Below are 18498 nucleotides of genomic sequence, written 5' to 3' on the forward strand. Positions count from 1 at the left end.
TGCTCAAGATATCAACTTTTGATGCCCAGTAGGTTTCTCACCTTTAAACAGAGTGGTCACTGAGATCAAGATATATGGAGAGAAGGTAGTGAAAAGGAATGATCATAAGTTCATGGCTTTTGAGCCATTCATCAAAAAGCTTATAGTATATAGTGAAGTAGAGACCAATTTAGTGTTCCTTTCACATATCAACCATTAGAGGTGGCTACCTTCTTTTTCGATCATTTCTGCGCTTAATTAACTTCTTATTAATGAGGTGAAATTGACACTTCACATCATTGCCTTCATCATGGAAACTTTCTCGTGCCATAATACAAGAACAAGCCAATTGTCCTTTCAAATCTATCAAGGTCCAAATGACCATGGAGGTGAACATATACTGTACAAACAAATGCATTGCCTGATAATGAAGGCAAACCGTAACTGTTCTCTATGTGCATATAATTTTTTTTCTTCTTTTAGTAGATATCTTCCTCGTTCAATATTGACAGCAAAATTGTCTGATGTAAAGACACTGAAGATAAATAAGAGATTTCTTACGATATGATGTTCATAGGCCAGAAATTCCTAATAAGGATCGACTTAGCTTGAAGGCAACCTCATTACCAATAATTCACTGGCAACAACTGTTTGAGCTTGGCCCATTATTAATAGTGGAAGGGGTGTAAGCCCCCACTTCAGATGAATTATGTGCATCTCTCAAGCGTCAGGCCAAGGCCCGGACATTTGGTGACTTAAGTCTACTTTGAGTCAACGGGAGGAGTCTTTTAGGAACCTTTTGGCAAAAGGAGGGCAGTGGAGAATGTTCACTGCAATGCTATATATATCATAAGGTGAAGTGAAATGGAGGACAAAGAAATATATGCATGCATGGGGTGGAGCCTCTCGGGTTCGCCTTTTGCCCAAATTGCGCCATTATTGAGGCACTTTCCACCTTGTTCAGACGGCTGCTTCTGTGGGCATCATACTTCCTTCACAACAGAACATTACCTTAAAAGATGGGACGTCCATGCAACCTAACCTTCACAATGGGACAGTGGCCCTGACAGCTGCTACGGCGCTCACTTGCTTCCGTCATCGCCTTCTCGCAACCCATGCAAGCTTTCACTTCCGTTAAATCAGAGGGTCCCCGTGTAGGGCACGATGCCCTGCTACAGAGTCAACAGATCCCTACCGAGATCCTTATCCTCCGTTAATCTGCTTCTCCGCAGTGCATGTGCAGCAGGTTTGATGAGAGGACTATGTCGCTCATGTGACGGCGTTCGGTGGCTTCAGACCGCCTGGATACCCTGGACATTCCGGGAGGGCCCGTGTCAGCGAATGCCTCGTGCAGTTGCGAGACAAAGCTTGGTGATGATGCTTGCTGTGGAGGGGCGCGCATCAGGCACTGAACCTAGACGACGAAGGTCCCTAAAAGCTGAAGCTTTCTTGCGTGATAGCCTGAAGGAGAGGACCACCTGTGGGTCAACGTCGTCATCATTTCGCAGACGACAAGCCGATGGCGACCAAACGATTCTGCTGCTAATGACCCATAATCTGTTCCATGATTGATTGATTGATTTAGTTCCACTTGGGTATATACTTTTTACAGGGCACACAGATAATTAACTGTGAGCTTGCAAGAAACTACAGCCTGCAGGCCGTACGTACATCATTATCCGCTACTGACTTGGTAGCAAGACATGCATGCACCTCAAAGGCACGTTACAGGTCATGCAGGTGGGTTTCTTGGAATCAGGGACTGTTAGCACCGGTGAAAGTTTCCAATGGGAAACATGAAGATCGCATGCAAGGTGTGCAGAATCGGTGGAACGACATCTCGCCTAAATTTCTTTGAATTGCGATAGAAAAATGATAGACATGATAGACACCTTCTTGACATGAGATCAACACTTCTGACTGGATGACACTATGATATTATGTAATTGACACTATGTTATTATATAATTAATATTTTATCATTACATAATTGATACTTTGACATTATGTGATCGACATCTTTACGCTACATGATTTTCTAACTCCTTTTCACATCGTGAACTTTTCAACACCACATCCTCATTATTTCAATATCACATGGTTGATATGGCACTATCTCTCAAACTTTACCAATAACGTTAGATTATTACATATTCCTCGAGGTCAATTATCCTTAACATTAATATATTAGGGTCGAGAGAAGCACATAATTATCCTTAACATTAATATATATGTCTGAGTATAACAATCCTAAAACTATATTATAAAAAGCCACCTCTAGTGTGTTCCTCAATACATTAAAAAATTCATAAGTTTTTTATGCATTCGATTTTACAAGACTAAACACTTGACGGACACCTTATTTCCTAAATATTAAAGAGATCTTATAGAGAGTACTCTCGATGTAATTTTATATAGTTCAAATTTTGAAAGCATCCAAGGGAATTCAACATTTCATGATATTAACAAGAAATAGATGCAGAATAAGACTTCAGTTGATTCCAAATCGACATCGTGTCCGATAACCAGAATTTGTATAAACAAATTGACTGCAATGCATACGAATCACCTAATTCATGACCTCATTGAAACATGATTCTAACACACACACACACACTCTCTCTCTCTCTCTCTCTCTCTCTCTCTCTCTCTCTAAGATTTATATTCACAGCCACAACTCCAATACATGCATGCAACCTAAAAGTCAAAAAAAAAAAGTCTCTACTCTAGTAGTCTTCGACATTAAGTGTGAGAGGAATTTATTGGCACGCAGATTAAGCATCCGATTCTTGGAACAAGTAGCTTTCCGAGCTTAATAACGTCACCTTAACTACAGTAGAGTGAAAGGTTAAGTGAGAACTACAACACATGGACGTGGGCCAATTTGCATTTAGTACGGGTGGAGTCTTTTTCTCTTTGTTTCTTGTCGGTAGAGACGTACGTGCAAAGTAAAGAAACCCCAACGAGCTCCCGTGCCACAAGTTTACTCGGATCCATTAACTCTCTTCGATATGGGCAACTGCATGCATGCATTGCTATTCCTTTTAAGCCAGTCATTTTCTTCAGAGCTTCACCGGTGCTGAAGATGACTCCCTCTTGCTTTTTCCAATCAGTCTCCGTACGTGTTCTAGAAAGAGTACTATCAGAAAATATAAGAGAAAACAATTACGAACATGCATTCTTTTCATTAACAGGGGAGACAGGAAGATGCCTCCTGCACCCTTTATGTGATTTCTATGCTTCCTCCTAATCCATTAGATACAAGAGTGACAAAGATGATGCTAACCACAATGTTCGACATTTCGAACACCTCTCACGTTCGAGGAATGCTCGATAATTTCGTAAAATCGTTCGAGCAAATTCTCACTAAGTTTGGCGATCACTACAACTAAGGGCTTTAGTTTTCCTAGCATTTCTCGCTTCGGCATCAGAGACCTAATTTTGTAGAACGTCCATTCGAACTCACTCACTGCCCGACATGATGTCCAACTCATGGTACAATCAGTTCCGAGCAACCCAATGTCGACGCATCGGACAACCAAAGTTACGGGTAACAAAAAGTAAAGATGATAATTCATGTCAATACATGGTTGAGTATGGAAGGTCAAGATGCATGTGTAACAACATGTCGGAAATGATATTGATGGAACATATGAGACGGATTTCTGTAGCAGAAAACTAGGATTGAGAAAGCTTGATGCAACCTACCCGAAGGGATCCTGGGTATCTAGTCGTCTTCGGTGACCACCTTGGAGGCACAAGTGAGATTTTTCTTCAATGACAATGAATTAGTGATGGCTAAGTATTGCTTTCGACACACTTGCTGGGGCTGATATAACAGGTGATGTTTCATTTCATGGCTTGTCTTTGCTTTCATGAATAGCTGCAGTTCTCTCTACTAAATATATCTTTTTTTTTGTTTATTAAATGATATCGATGTCACATATCCATTTAACACTGTGGAGTCGATCAAAAAAATTATTGATATGGTCTAATGATGCTAGAAAGGATGCCAACATCTCTCATCGCCATCGTCATACATATGGGCTACATCTCATTACCATATAATCGAAACCTCATTATCGTATGACAACACCTTATCACTGTACGATCAATATCTCACCACCGTATCACCAATATTGTTTGGACGTATGGTTGACAATGTCACCTTGGAATACTATGGTCTAATTATATCATATTCTCCAAATTTAGTGTAATACAACTGCACCGAATATCAATATTGAAAGAGACAAATAACCATTCCCGATATTAAATCACCATCTTAAGTGCAATGATCATAAATATTATTATATAAAAAAAAAAACCCATCAGGTACATTTTCCAAATAAAACCACTAATTTAAAAGCGAACATAAGTTTCGAGAGACTTTGTGGAGTACATCCTCGATGTAGCTTTGTATGGTTTGGCACAACTCCAATAGGAATGTCTCGGAACCTCTCAATCGGACACCACATTACGTTGAAACCGACGTAGAATAACGTTTCAATTGGCTCCAAATTAGTCTCATGGTTAGACAAACAGTTTATGCTATTAACATCTATCAAAATGAATATTAAACCGGTATTTAAATTCTTAATTTTCCGACGAAGTTAAGTCCTCATAATTTGGTTATGAAATCATAATAAGCATAATTTTATATCCCTTTGTGGAGGGTGGTGTGGAGATTCTGCTTGTTTCTGGGGGTACTTGTATCATTCTATTCAGCGGTTTAGAGGGGGGGCCATAATTTGGTCCACTAAATCATTGGTTTTCCCCGGTTCCAAGGCATCTCATCAGACTGGTATGATGTGTATATCCTCCGACATATGAACTCATACGAATTAATTAATAAATACCGATGAATAAGTAACATCGACTTCTAAATTATATATATATATATATATACACCATCTTATCCTTTTCCTTTAATATCTTGTCACATATCAAACATGCTTTTGCACTACCACACGTGATTATACACCTAAAGAATGTATCAAATAGGCTGTATTTTGTTGATGAAATGGTTTCATGCATTGTTTAATGCTGCGGTCAATTGGCTATGCTTGCAAGTTACATCAATCTAAACCTGCTGGAAACAGAAAGGATTAGAGCTGTAGAAACAATTTGCCCTTTTCTTATGGACCTAAACAAGATTAATCACAGATTAATCATTGTTTGGTGAAGAATCAGGCAGAGTCACATGGCATGGATCATGCAATGTGTACCCTTCTAATCATTGACGCAAACTAAATTAACTTGCCAACACACAGTGCTTTATTTTTCTTGGTGCCCACCATACCCCCATTCATGACTTTGGTAGATATCCCTTCTTTCTTCTTTTTGAAGAAAGCTTTTGGGAGTTTTCAGTATCAGTGTCTAAAGATTCATGACAAGTTCACCACTAGATGTTGCTTCATTTCTCTTCTCTAACATGTAGTCACTGATTCTCTACAACAAATAAAAGACTGATACTTGCATGATGAGCATACAGGACTTTGTTCTTTTGTGTCCAATGATGGAGCTTTCCATGGTGATGATCATCATGGATCTTGTGGGAATCATGAGGGGAATTCAAACAAAAATATTTCAACAGAACTGTCTCCCTTCCCATAGATGCGGGGGGGGGGTGTGTCTCTGTGTTACCTGCTTGCAGTGAGCATGACTTGCTTCGCACCCAATCTAAGGGCAGAGAATTCATGGCAATTTCTCTCTCTTGACCTCACGTCTGTTGGCTTGTTTCTTGCACCGGTTTGGGTGTGGAGTAATTAGGTTCCAAAGCTCTCGGTGCCTCTCATGTTGACATCGGAGTCACTACCCCCACCATGGTAACAGTAGACTTCAATACTAAGAATGTGATGAGATACAAGCAACTCGGATAATGAAACCTCTCTTCTTCTTCTTCCCACTTGATAAAGAAGAGGAAAAAGGTGGGGAAGGGACCTCAAATGAGTCCCAACCACTTGATTGTGACCTTCCTCTCTCACACACATTTTTAAGCTCAGCCTCCCTCTTGTTTCCAACTCCTCCACTGCAACTACGATTTCTCAGCCATTTCCTGATTCAATAGACGACTGTATACTCGCGGCAATTGGGAGAGTTTGTCTCTGAGGAGTTCCTGGGCGCGTCACCTCGGCTCTCCTGAGAAATGGGAGGCCACTCCTGCTGCTACAAGCAGAAGCTAAGGAAAGGCCTCTGGTCTCCTGAGGAAGATGAGAAACTCATAAAGCACATTGCCAAGTATGGTCATGGGTGTTGGAGCTCTGTCCCTAAACAAGCAGGTACGGTACCGGTCAATTCGGCCTCCCCGAGTGCTGAAATGACGGTGATCATCACCTCTCACTCGCATCAAATTTCAGGTCTTCAAAGGTGTGGAAAGAGTTGCAGGTTGAGGTGGATCAACTACCTCAGGCCTGACCTCAAGAGAGGCACATTCTCACAGCAGGAAGAAGACCTCATAATCGAACTCCATGCCGTCCTCGGGAACAGGTAGAAGCCCCTTCGCCTTCTCCCGGTCTGCGCTCCTCTGATGCCTCTTTTCTGGTTGCCGATTGACACCATCAGGTGGTCGAAGATTGCAGCGCACTTGCCGGGAAGGACAGACAACGAGATCAAGAACCTCTGGAATTCCTGCATCAAGAAGAAGCTGAGACAGAGAGGCATTGACCCCAACACCCACAAGCCGCTCGCCGAGGTCGAAGGCGGCGACGAAAAGGTCCCCAGCAACGGTGAAAAGAATTCTAGCTCCAACGACCTCCGATTCCCTGCCAGTCCGGCGAATGCTAAGCTCGCTGCAAAAGAGCTGACTCCTTCGACATCGGCGGTGGATAAGCCCTTGGACGAGAGCACGACCCCAAAGGGTTCGTCGACGCCAACCAAAGAATTGTTTCTGAACCAGCTTCTCGCGACCCATGAGAGCACATTGTCGTGCCGCTCCTCCATCTCCATGGGCTGTTTCCCCCTTCCTCAATTAAGCCGTGCTCCTGACTTCTGCGGCAATCCCACAACTCTGGCCGCTCTACCGATCAGCTCGAATCCACTCCTCTGGCTCAATCACACTGCAACGCAGTACGACGTGAATCCTGAGCTGAACTGCAATATCGCGATATCCACCGACGCGCCATCACTCTCAGCCACAATTCTCTCGACTTCAATGGTTCTCCCACCCAGCTGCGCCGGAGACGACACCACCAACTGGTATGCTGGTAACTGTGACAGCAGTCGTCGGAGCATGGTAAACGACGGCGCCAGCATGGCGCTACAGAGCAGCTGCTCCTTTGACAGCGGCATCTCCGCCTGGTCGGACCTGACACCGGACAAAGATGTGCAAGTCCATCTCGGGGAAGATAACCAGGACCTCAAATGGTCAGAGTACCTTCACGGCGCATTCCCGGCGACAGCAGCCACGCAAGCCCAGTGCCAACCTCTGTATCTCGACGTCAAGAGAGGCGGCCAATTCGCTATGAATGGTTTGAGCACTTGGCACCAGAGCCCGCAATTACAGCAGCAGTCACATGCCTCAGATATATATGCCAAGGATTTCCATTCTGTGTCTATGGGATTCGAGCAAATATAGATCGCAGACAAGAAGAAACACAAGAATTACGCTCTTCGACAGAAATCTCAATCTGTAAAGCTTGAGCAATAAATTCTCCAAATTCATACAGGTGTGCGGGCCGTATACATTTTTCTCAGTGATATATGTAGGACTGATGATATAGGGAATTATTTGTCAGCTGTTCATCCTTGTATATCTTGTGCAGAGTGTCACGCCAAGTGTAGACCAAAAACTGTACTAGTTTGAGCCTTGCCTTTTCACTTTATTCTGCTATATATTTGCTTTCAAGTTTTTGCCTCAAATTAACGCAGTCATGAAATGAAGCCAGCAGCTCTCGGAGATGCAAGTCAACATGGACGTCCACGAAAACTTCCGCATACTGCATATGCCCCTGATGAAGACACGATTTTTTGCTGTCAATTATTTGATTATTCATATGATAGCTACCACACCTTTTATATTCCGGAGGAGGTGATGAAACTGATGTGAGTAAGAAAGCAAATCATCCAAAACAACAATAAGGATATCAACACAGTTTAATCCGACCCGAGGAAGGAGATGATCTTGACCGTAAGGCATGTCACCCAGCCATCTTTACCTCGCGGCACCATCTCGAAAGGTCAGCAAAACCGAAGATCTGCGAATCGAGGGATGCCATGAAACACATGTGGTGATGCTGTGTGATGGCACGGAGAAATTGGTAGGGATGGTGACTTGGACTCATCGTCGAGGGTTGAAAACCTCGAATATTGCTCGACCTTTTCCTATGTTGGTAGGGGGCCATCATCTGGCACTTATCTGTGAGTGGGACTTAGCTTTAGCGCGACTCATCCCCAATGCTGATCACTTCGTTGTAGGGATGGGAAAAAGCATGGATACCTTTCTTTTTCTCTCTCACTTTTTTTGTCATGTATGCACTCTTTCTCTCTCTCTCTCTCTCTCTCTCTCTCTCTCTCTCTAGTCAGATGAGGAAGAGACTGAATATAAGAAAGAGGAATGATTGATCTACTATTCCTTTCCTTTCCTTTTCTTAGGACAAGAATCCCATCGTCAATCCCTTACATGGTACCATGATGTGGATAGTAGAGCACGTATAATAAGGTTCCCCTGTCGTATCTCACTTTTGAGTATAATGCTACATGGAGGAGAAGAAACCTGTGCATCGATTCCGATCATTAGCAGACAAAAGGATTCAATAATGGCGTTAGCCGTTCACATACGACAGTCACGTAAGAATGACTGGTCACTGGCGCAAACACAGCATGATTGTGTGAGGATGAGGATGACTCACCGTCGAGCGAGCAGACAATTCCTGTAGCATGGATGGCAATGTCCCACGTCTATCTTTTCATCTCCTTATCCGCTACAGATTCGTGTGGGCTCGCTGGAAACCCATTCGGTGCACTAGTTTGACGCTTCTGCACACTTCCATCAGTCTTGTTGAGCTGTCACAGGAGCTGCTGCTGAAGGAAAAATGGAGGGATGGACGGAGCGGAGGAGCGGCTTGAGTGTCTACCATTTCCATCACATACTTCGAATGCTTCCTGCGTTCGGTAAATGCGCCGTCTTCTTCCCGGGCCCCACGTGGGGCCTCCTTGCCTTGCTATAACAAATCAGCGACAGTTAGTGATGCTCTTGCATAGATTTAGGGTTGTGACGTAGGCGGCCCAAGAACAGGCCCACACGAGCTTACTTGTACGTGGCGGCGGGTCGTTGGGTTTGATCCGTAGCCCGTTTTGGGCCATTGGGCTTGACCTGACTTGGATTTTAATTACGGTGTAGTCGGATTTGATGTCCGATTCCGATTCCGAATCCAACAAACGATCGAACACGTAGCGTGCATGAAAAATGATTAATATCTCCAAGTTCTTCCGTGTGTTTCGGGATTATGTTTGATTACCATTCGAAATCTAAATTGATCATATGATCGCTATTAACAATCATATTTTTACTATGGACATTCTCCTTACTTCACATAATCATCTAATAAAATAATTAAATAATAATAGTTTTACTAAGTACAACTCTTTAATTACCTTGTTTTCATATAATCCATTTCATCGGTCGGTCGGTCAATTAGCATTTCGTACGATCTTCTCTAGCGATTAGGAGTAAAAAAGAATAATAGAGGGGAAAAAGGGAAGAAAAAGGAGGTAGGGAAGGAGTTAAAAAAAAATGGAATTAAGTGATAAGGATATTTATACCCATTTATATTTATATAGGGTGTATTAGGAATATTAAAAGTTCTAAAAAGAAGTTTACTATTTAGAGCCCATTTATTATTTATAATATCTACAAATTAATATAATAATATTTTTTTTATTACTTATAACTCCTCTAATTTTAATTTTTTCCCTTTCTTTTCTTCCCTTTTTTATTACTTGTTACTATTTAGAGCCTTTATAATCACCGTCTATGCACCTTGTCACTATCACTGCCCCCTAGTTGTCGATTATGACTCTCGGCCTATACTCTTTATCCCCCTCAATAGTGAGGTCCCATATTCGAATGGTGCAATTGACATACTCAAGACGATAGAAAACGACTATTATAAGAGGGAAGGTTAGAGATACCATTCTCATGGTCAAACAGCGAAAGAGAGAGAAGTAAATGGTAAAACACATGAGGGAGTCTTATTATAGAAGGAAGAGATAAGAAAGAGATGGAGAATTTGATGGTGGAAATGATATGACTGTCTCAAGTCTTATTAACGAGGAAAGAGATAACGAGGGAACTATAGAAGGAGACTTGACGGTGAAAATGGAAAAAGAGAATGTTTTAGTTCATTTGAAAGGAATAATTTAAAAATATTTAAAATAATTTAAAAATAAAAGATTATAAATAGTAGAGAGAGGAGTTATAAATAGGAAACTCCACTTTCTAAAGTGGGATCATAAATGTGAAAGAGAATTTTCCCAATATAAACCTTCTCTCCTAATCCGTTTCAATCAATATCTAACGTGAGACGTGCGGTTTCCTATGTACGTACGTCAATATTCTCAACGCCGCCAAATCAATCGTCGACTTAAAGACAGATCAATCTCACCATATCCGCCACTGCGACGTCGCTCCTTAGCGTGGAGTCTGAAGGCGACGACGGTTGTGCAGAGTTGGAGGATTAGACAGAGGTGGCGAAAACCGACATATCGCACCGTTCCATGGAGTCTGAAGGCGGAGACGACGATAAGAGAGACGTGGCGAAGCAAGAGAAGAATGCAAAGAGTAGCCAGGCGGCGGAGTGCCGGGTCCTGGTTCTGCAGCCGGGCAGGTCTAGGCCGATCAGCTTGAACTTGGATGAGTTGAGGGCGTGTCACGAACTCAGGCTCGAGTTGCCGTTCGAGGATCTGACGGTGGCGCTTCCACCAGGGTTCTCCGACATGCAGGTGAACACTGTGGCCGGCGACTCCCCCCTCGTCGACTGGAAGATCAACCACCCAGGTATGAACCCTACTCGCATGGATCGAAGAAGAACACAATTGATCTGATAGTAACCGTGTGCACAACGTGGAACAGAGGAAGACCCCGAGAAGATGAAGGAGAGGATCAAAGTATGGGTTCAAGCGGTGGCGCTCTCCTACGCCTGCCATCATCGCAGCAAATAGCTTCTTCTCTTGCACGCGTGAGCAAGTAAGATGTCTTCTTCTCAAGATAACAAGTCTGTAGGAAACAATGATTGTTGATCTTAACAATAGCGATCGTTTAAATCAATGTAATTATTCTCCGGAGGAATGCATGCAAAATTTGACAGGGAAATTGGTGTGTGTTCTAAGCTCCAAATCTAACGCATATTTATATCACTTGATGGTGTAGTCCTTGTTATTCTTCTTCTTCTATGCCGGCTGGCGATGACATTGTGTGAGAATTGGTGGATGAATAGGAAATGAAATAGAAGAAATAATTCATTGTCTTCCCCTGAAGACGATGTGATGGCAGGTGTTATCGCAGGGGTATGCGCAGTCTACTGCATTTACTTTGCTCCGATCGAAGAACCAGTCGCCAACATCCGTTGCTATTCTCTGCATTGCCAACACTCCCGTTGTTTTAAATTCTCATAAATGTACACTAGAAAAAAACAGAGAGTTTACTGACTTTGATTACAGAGAGAAAGCAGAAGAGAATGGCAAACTAGTAAAGATTAACTGGAAGCACATACCAAAATAATTAGTCCAGGGAAACATATTGTACCATCCTGATCCCACAGGAACATGGCCAACAACAAGTTGTGTCCCATATTCCCCAGTCAAACATGCTTTTCCAGATTTTGTTCTTGTGGCAAGAAGACAAAAATTCTTTTTTTCTTCTTTTTGTACCCTAAACAATATAATCCGATTGGTTTTGGCTCTTAGCTTCCGAACATGTTTCATTTGTTTCTTGACTATTTGAGTTAGATGGACTATTAAGATAGGAAGAATTTTTGAAGCCATCTACATGAACAAGTGAAATTTTGAAGACATGTATATACAAAGATAAAATCCAAATGAGAGTTTTATATGGAACACAATCGATTGATTGAAAAGAAAAAAGAAAGATTGGTGAAGATTACGGGTTGTGGAGTAAAACCTTGAGCAATTTTTGGGAAGAGTCTGATTAAATATGTTTAACATAGGAGGCTAAGATTCATGACTTTAGCTGTCACCAAACTTTTATTGCATAGTGGACCAGCTACAGGAGATGAATCAGATGAAAAAAAGAAATACTAGCTTTAGTTCATCTGTCTTAACAGTTGGTCTTACTGGGAAAGTGAAAAGGCTTCAGGCCTTTGTTGTTATTCATCTAATATTTTCTTCGGTATGTCATCTTATTGCGCATGAATCTATATCCATGAGGTGGCATATCTTGTCAAACAATATGTAATATACATAACTGGAGTTATTAGTAACTTTCTCAAATATATTTGCATGTGAGTTACTTGCACTGAACAAGAGCAGTTTGATGAACCATACCTTATACCCGAGTTGTGGAGAATTATTCGCGTACCATGTGTCCTGCCTCTCACTTTGACAATGAGCAAAACATGAATTTATAAACAGCCCACTTTTCCTGGACATGGAGAAGCCTCTGACGGCACTAAGCATTTGGTTTCTAAACCCTGCATGTTTGGAAGATCCATATGAATGAATTATAATTTGCTGAATCTCATGCATCTGTTATCAAGAGAAAGTAAGAAGACAGTAAGGAAAACCTAGCAAAAACTGGAGTTGATATCCATTGCAATTTGCATGGTTCATTTTGCATCCTCCCCAGTAATCATGAGGATCAGCTGTTTTGGGAGCTAAGCTTTGTTGCAACTGAAAATCCAGTAAAAAGCATTTGTCACAAACAAAACTGGTAGCTTGATGCACTAAAAAGCTCACTATGTGGAGATTGGCATAGATCTATGAACACAATCCAAGGTTTTTCATGTTCAAAAACAAGTGAAACAACTTAAACATCCTCAAGATGTAGTATATACCTGCCATACATCATATGCTGTGTTAACCAAAAAAAGTGGAGTCCGGATATTATCAATCACATTCTGTGGGAAGAAGCACTGCAGAGGAAGGTCAAGAAAGCTTGAGCATAGGAAATTGGTACCCATTATCTTTGTCATATACCTCTGTGTCACAAGAAACATTACCGATGTCGCATCCATGCGGGAAGTACATGTCCTTGGCAAGTTCCTCCAGGCACCCTTGAATTGACAGATTCTTATGATAAGAATGGTAACATATCCATGATTAAAACAAGCAAAAAATTACAAGGGAAACAATCATCTTTTAAGTGCAATCCTCATGCATCATTGTTGCACCAATAAATTTAAATAACTAGATTGATTTAACATGAGATGGTCCCAGAAATGCAGAGGAAGTGATCATTTACCTGCAAGCTTACTACACCTCCGAAGAAGGATCTCATGGTGTGACCACCAGCTACATCAACACTACATTGTTTACATAAATCATATGTAAATACACTATGATGATTTAGCAAAAAATTATGTTTACAAAAGAAATATCAAGCTTATTCAGATATAGTAAATATCATTATTAAGTTGACAAACATTGAGTCTTACACATCAAGAAACATGCCAGCATCAGCAAAGCACTTGACTTTTGTGTTTCTTGGAAATAATGCTCGAAATTCATCACAGTGTTGTATGGTCGCCAGACCACCAGCAGAACATCCAGAAAGGAGAGCCTGGAAATATAGTAAGCATTAAAATTATAAACATGTGCAAAGCTATGTTAGATTAGTGCAAAAGAAACCTGGTTGGCATAATGCATTCCATTTGACATCAGTTCTTCCATAGCAGCCAACCAAATACGCTGCCCTCGAAAATAAAGGCCTGCAGCCTAAAATATCAAATAGACATATTTTAAACACCACAGCAACAGCCAAAACCTTTACCTAGAGCTTAGCTATAATTTTCATATTTGTTGCAAAATTAGATGCACTTCAAAAACATGACATAGGTAGACCCCTGCATAAGATGGGATCTACCTTCTTGATCTTAAATAGATTGTTGCATTATGATGTCCCATGATAAAGATAACTAAGAAACTCTATGTACAACAGAGTCAAGGGTAATTTGAGTCCATCATATTCTAAACACCAAGAAACTGAACTCCTCAAAAGGAAACGGAGGGGAAAAGGAACTGAGGCCCACCTTGTAAGCATTATTTAAATGTGTAATTTATCTTTCTGGTATTTTCTTTTGCTCCTAAAACTTTTGAGCATAATATTATTGTATACACACTAAAATCCTTAGGTTACAAATCGGGATGGACATCTACTCTGGTTCTTATCTACATACTGAGAGAATCTGCAAACTGATAATGCATGTATCCTATGCCTGAGATAACAATTGTAGCCATGATGACTCAAGGCAATCATATCACTATTTTTTTTGTCAATAACCTAGTGGAAGAGGCATTAAACCAACCTTGTTATATCCTTCACCTAGAAATGATGCACCATCACAATAACGAATCTTGACTCTGTTCCAGTTATAGAAATCTGCAAGAGGTGGAATTATATATGTTGAGTAAATTATGGAACATGCTCGTTCTGTAAAGATGAATATACCAAAATGCTAAACTGTCTATTTATGAAAATATAAGTGCTGGTTTGAGGAAAACCAGGATTTTCATCAGGTTTGTCACTGAGTATTCCAGTAAATTGTAACTGCTTCTCCATGAAGTAGGATGAACCATGGTGACTTCTCTTTCGGTAAACACATGATTTGATGTCATTGCACCAGCCTCCTCCCTGAGTTGTATCAAGTTTGAATCACATCAGTAACAATATTGGACAGAAGTGTGATGTTGCATAGACCACAATTAATATGTTAAGTTCTGAATTATTTTATGTATCAATAATTCCCAATAATATGTTACAAGACCAGATTTTCTGAAGCAAATTCAGAATTAATAATTTCCAATTTGTAGATTTGGCTAATCACCTCTAAATTGACAACCCAACTATTCGCTCCAGATCCATAGCCACGATGCAAGTGGTAACCAGGTAAGCTCCCATCCAAACATACTGGATTCATGAAGATCAAAATGACTAATCAGTTTCCCTTCAAATAACTTGATGGTATTAATAGATCTCATTATAAAATGCATAGATGTTTAAAGCAATTCATATGTTTTTGGATTGTTCTCTTAACCAAAACCATAAAAAGGATATTGTTGTAGGATGATAATGGCTGTTTTGGTCGATAAGTTTATTTAACAAAAACTTAAGAACTAAGTAATAAATAAGTGGAGAAAAAAATGCCTTCCATTTACAAGGTGATAAGGGGATTCGGAGTTGCAAAAATATTGTGAAACTACAATTGATGAGTCAAGTTATGACTCTCTAAGAGAGGTGATTCAACAAAACTTAAGATAACAAATGGGTATTCTCAGTACTCTGCCAGGAGTATCAGCTGCCAAGACTATGTATTTGTTAAGGTAAGAAGAGTTACTTATGGTCCTCATTCAACTGGAAAAGGCATGTTATAAAGTTACTTTAGATGCAAGATGGTCGACATAAATCAGATGAGTTTCTTTATATAATTATGAGTTTGATCCATTATGATGAACCAATTCCTAATGTCAGAATAATGGAAGGACGAACAACATAGTAGAAACAGGGATGCTGCAATAAATGACCGGTATTATGAGAAATTACAGTTTTTAATGGATGACATACATAATGATCCCCAGAACATTAAGGGCATTCAAATGGATCCACAAATATGGATCTCTTGGATACAAACTAAAAGTTTTCTTGCTGCACATCACCATTCACCAGGCTCTCTTTTTATTTAGATCTGAAAAGAGAAATCATGTTATTGAAAGTGTCCAAATAGATGGAAGATTTTTCCTCCAGTAATCTCACCCCGCTATCTTTCATTTAGGAAAGCATAAAAAAGAAAAAGAGGGACAAAAAGATATGCAAAGCTGTAATGTGCAATCATTATATTGACTCATAAAAGAAAATGAAATGAGTTGCAGAGGAAAGCAGACATAACCAAAATGGCTTTTTTGGAGATTCAACATGGACAGTAAGTCCAATCAAACAAACAACAAACAATGATGAAGGAGATGGGTGACCATCCCATAAACAATACCACAGATTGCATCGCACTGGTTTCCAGCTCTGAGATGAGAAGATAATCGCAGAAACCCAAACAGTGTGCAGAGATCAGACAATGCAAGAAACAGGAGGAGGAATGCGGAGAGGAGATGGGTATTACCAGCACCCTTAGCTGCCGCAGATTGGATGAGGGTCAGACCCACAAGCAGAGGGGGACTGCCGCCCCCAGCCCCATAGTAGGCAGCCTCCAACTCGGTCGCATTCCAGTACTCGTTCCCATGAGCCCATCTTGCCAGGAAAAGCAACCCAGCAAACCAGAAAACCCTCATAGGCTCCCTCCTCCTCCTCTTCCTCCTGCCCTTTCCTCGCAGAAGAAGAGAGAGGGGAGACAGATTGCCGCAGCAGATCTGGAACAGCAGCACAGTGAAGTCCCCTGCTGCGGCCAAAAGGCATATATAGAGGAGAAAGTTTCATGTGCAAACAAGAAAGATAGCTGTGGGTTTAATTACCAGCGGAGTAAACCGAGTGATTCCGCACTGAGACGAGAGCTTAACGACAAGTGCTTTGGTTTAACGAGTTGAGTTGGAGGCTTTTGTTCCTTCTCTGCAGTAAGCAAAAGGAAACTTCGCTTCCGCTTCTGTGCTGCCAAGCAAATGCAAATGCAAATGTAAATGCAAGTGCAAATGCTTTCTAGGATTCCTTCCACTCTCGGCTCCTCACCTTTAGCTTCTGACTCAGTTTGATTGGGTTCAAAGAGAGAAAGAACTGCGGATTTCTTGCGATTTCATTGAACTGTTTCCATTTACCATTCCGCAAGGATATGAGATCTGCTGTAAGGACTGACCAAGTCAACCCGACGCACCATGAAAAGCTAAAAAAGCAGCTGCCATGATCTGTGAGACGATGCTCGTTCGAGAGAATCTGTACTCTTCGAATTTACTAACAACAAGAATCAAAGACGACCACATGACTAGAAATTAGCTGACTGGGTATTAGTAGGGCAGGAAAAGATGGATTCCAGTGGTGTATCATGAAACCAGCGTGAGTAACGTGAACCTCTTTGCAGTCACCAGTCTGTGGTGCATTCAATTCTGCACCGTGAACAGCTCTCTGCAATGCTGCTGTTCTTCTCCTAACCATGGTCGGAAGATGGAGCTCTAAAAGGCAAAAGACATTATGTGTTCATCTTTAGCTCCCTCCCATCTCTCGACTCCTCAATCACAGCCATTTGAGAGGCTGATAGCTACAGGGAACAGCACATAAAGCGACGCCTTTGCCAGGATAAGGAAGCAGATCGATGCTCCCAAGTACAGCGATGATGGAGGCCAGAAGGCTACAGAGATCACATCATATGGGTTGGCTGCGCACACTGACAGTGATGTGGTGTGGATTCACCGATGAGCACGCATGTTTCTGCAGGATCCATGACCTCTTGTTGGGAGTAAATTATTGTGTGTGTGTGTGTATCTCCCTCTCTTCCAAGAACGATGATCAATGAATAATCTTGAAGGCAGATGCATGCACATGGAAAGAGGACGACTCTCTCATGTTTGGTTGACTCTTGTCGGGGACAAGAGTCGATTCGGGGTCCATGTTTGTGGCTTGGGCGGACCGAACTGTGGTGGGTCTGGCATTCCAAGTCGTCTTTATTCCTAGACACATGGCGTGATTGATGTCGCTGGGCCACATCACGGGGAAGCCAACAGGTGGCACCCTATCTCACGATTCAAGCGGCGCCACAACGTATGAGGAATTGGAACGACAAAAGGTAGGTCACAAACTATTTAGTCATTCATGAACAAGTAAATTGAATTCATATTATAAGATGGGATTCAAATAACATTACAATTTGTATGAGATAGGTTTTAAATCAGTGATTTATCCCCTTTACCAATCGTGCCAGTTTCGTTGATTACAATATTATATCTATAGTTAATTTTTCGGGAAAAAAACCATAAGTTTTATTTTTTTTTCAATAGTACCCTAATTTTCCAGATGTCTAATAATCTAAATACATGGATATTAATATATTATACACGTATAATCTCTTTTAGTAAACGCATTTTTACTTATCTACTCTTACAATTTTGGAATAATCTATTTGCCCTACAAACATTAGATAGCATATATTTTTGTTCAAAAATTAAGAGTCTTCATATATACAAGATAATGGAATTAATCACTTTTACTCGTTAACAATATATTAGAATTTTTTTTCTGAGCTTTTAAATAATATTTATTAAGTCTGTTTAGTCTATTTATTTATTGAATCGATTTGATTCGATTAGAGTCCAGTAAAAATTTATTTAATATTTATTTATTATTAGAGTTCGGATAGATTCTGGATGTAACTTTATAAATATGGATGTAACTTTTCAGTAAAATATGAAAAATATTAT

General features: G+C 40.9%; 3 protein-coding genes across 3 annotated transcripts; 2 read left to right on the forward strand and 1 right to left on the reverse strand.

Annotated features, from left to right (window-relative positions):
• Positions 1-5850: 5850 nt before the first annotated feature.
• Positions 5851-7828, forward strand: LOC103985841 (transcription factor MYB61-like). Its single transcript, XM_009403695.3, has 3 exons — positions 5851-6257; positions 6336-6465; positions 6541-7828. The coding sequence occupies exons 1-3, from the start codon at positions 6125-6127 to the stop codon at positions 7550-7552; spliced, it is 1275 nt and encodes a 424-aa protein (XP_009401970.2). The 5' UTR covers positions 5851-6124; the 3' UTR covers positions 7553-7828.
• A 2864-nt stretch (positions 7829-10692) lies between these two features.
• LOC135638393 (uncharacterized) lies at positions 10693-11136 on the forward strand. Its single transcript, XM_065151509.1, has 2 exons — positions 10693-10972; positions 11048-11136. The coding sequence occupies exons 1-2, from the start codon at positions 10693-10695 to the stop codon at positions 11134-11136; spliced, it is 369 nt and encodes a 122-aa protein (XP_065007581.1).
• A 20-nt stretch (positions 11137-11156) lies between these two features.
• On the reverse strand, positions 11157-16534 carry LOC135638008 (pectin acetylesterase 12-like). Its single transcript, XM_065150931.1, has 12 exons — positions 16260-16534; positions 14976-15058; positions 14653-14782; positions 14457-14530; positions 13780-13866; positions 13587-13711; positions 13394-13454; positions 13152-13205; positions 12987-13064; positions 12717-12822; positions 12478-12623; positions 11157-11550 (listed from the first exon to the last, which is right to left on the reverse strand). Exons 1-12 carry the CDS (start codon positions 16426-16428, stop codon positions 11434-11436), a joined length of 1230 nt encoding a protein of 409 aa, XP_065007003.1. The 5' UTR covers positions 16429-16534; the 3' UTR covers positions 11157-11433.
• Between the last annotated feature and the right edge of the window lie 1964 nt (positions 16535-18498).

This window comes from Musa acuminata, chromosome BXJ3-5 (assembly GCF_036884655.1).
Source record: "Musa acuminata AAA Group cultivar baxijiao chromosome BXJ3-5, Cavendish_Baxijiao_AAA, whole genome shotgun sequence".
Taxonomy (NCBI): domain Eukaryota; kingdom Viridiplantae; phylum Streptophyta; class Magnoliopsida; order Zingiberales; family Musaceae; genus Musa; species Musa acuminata.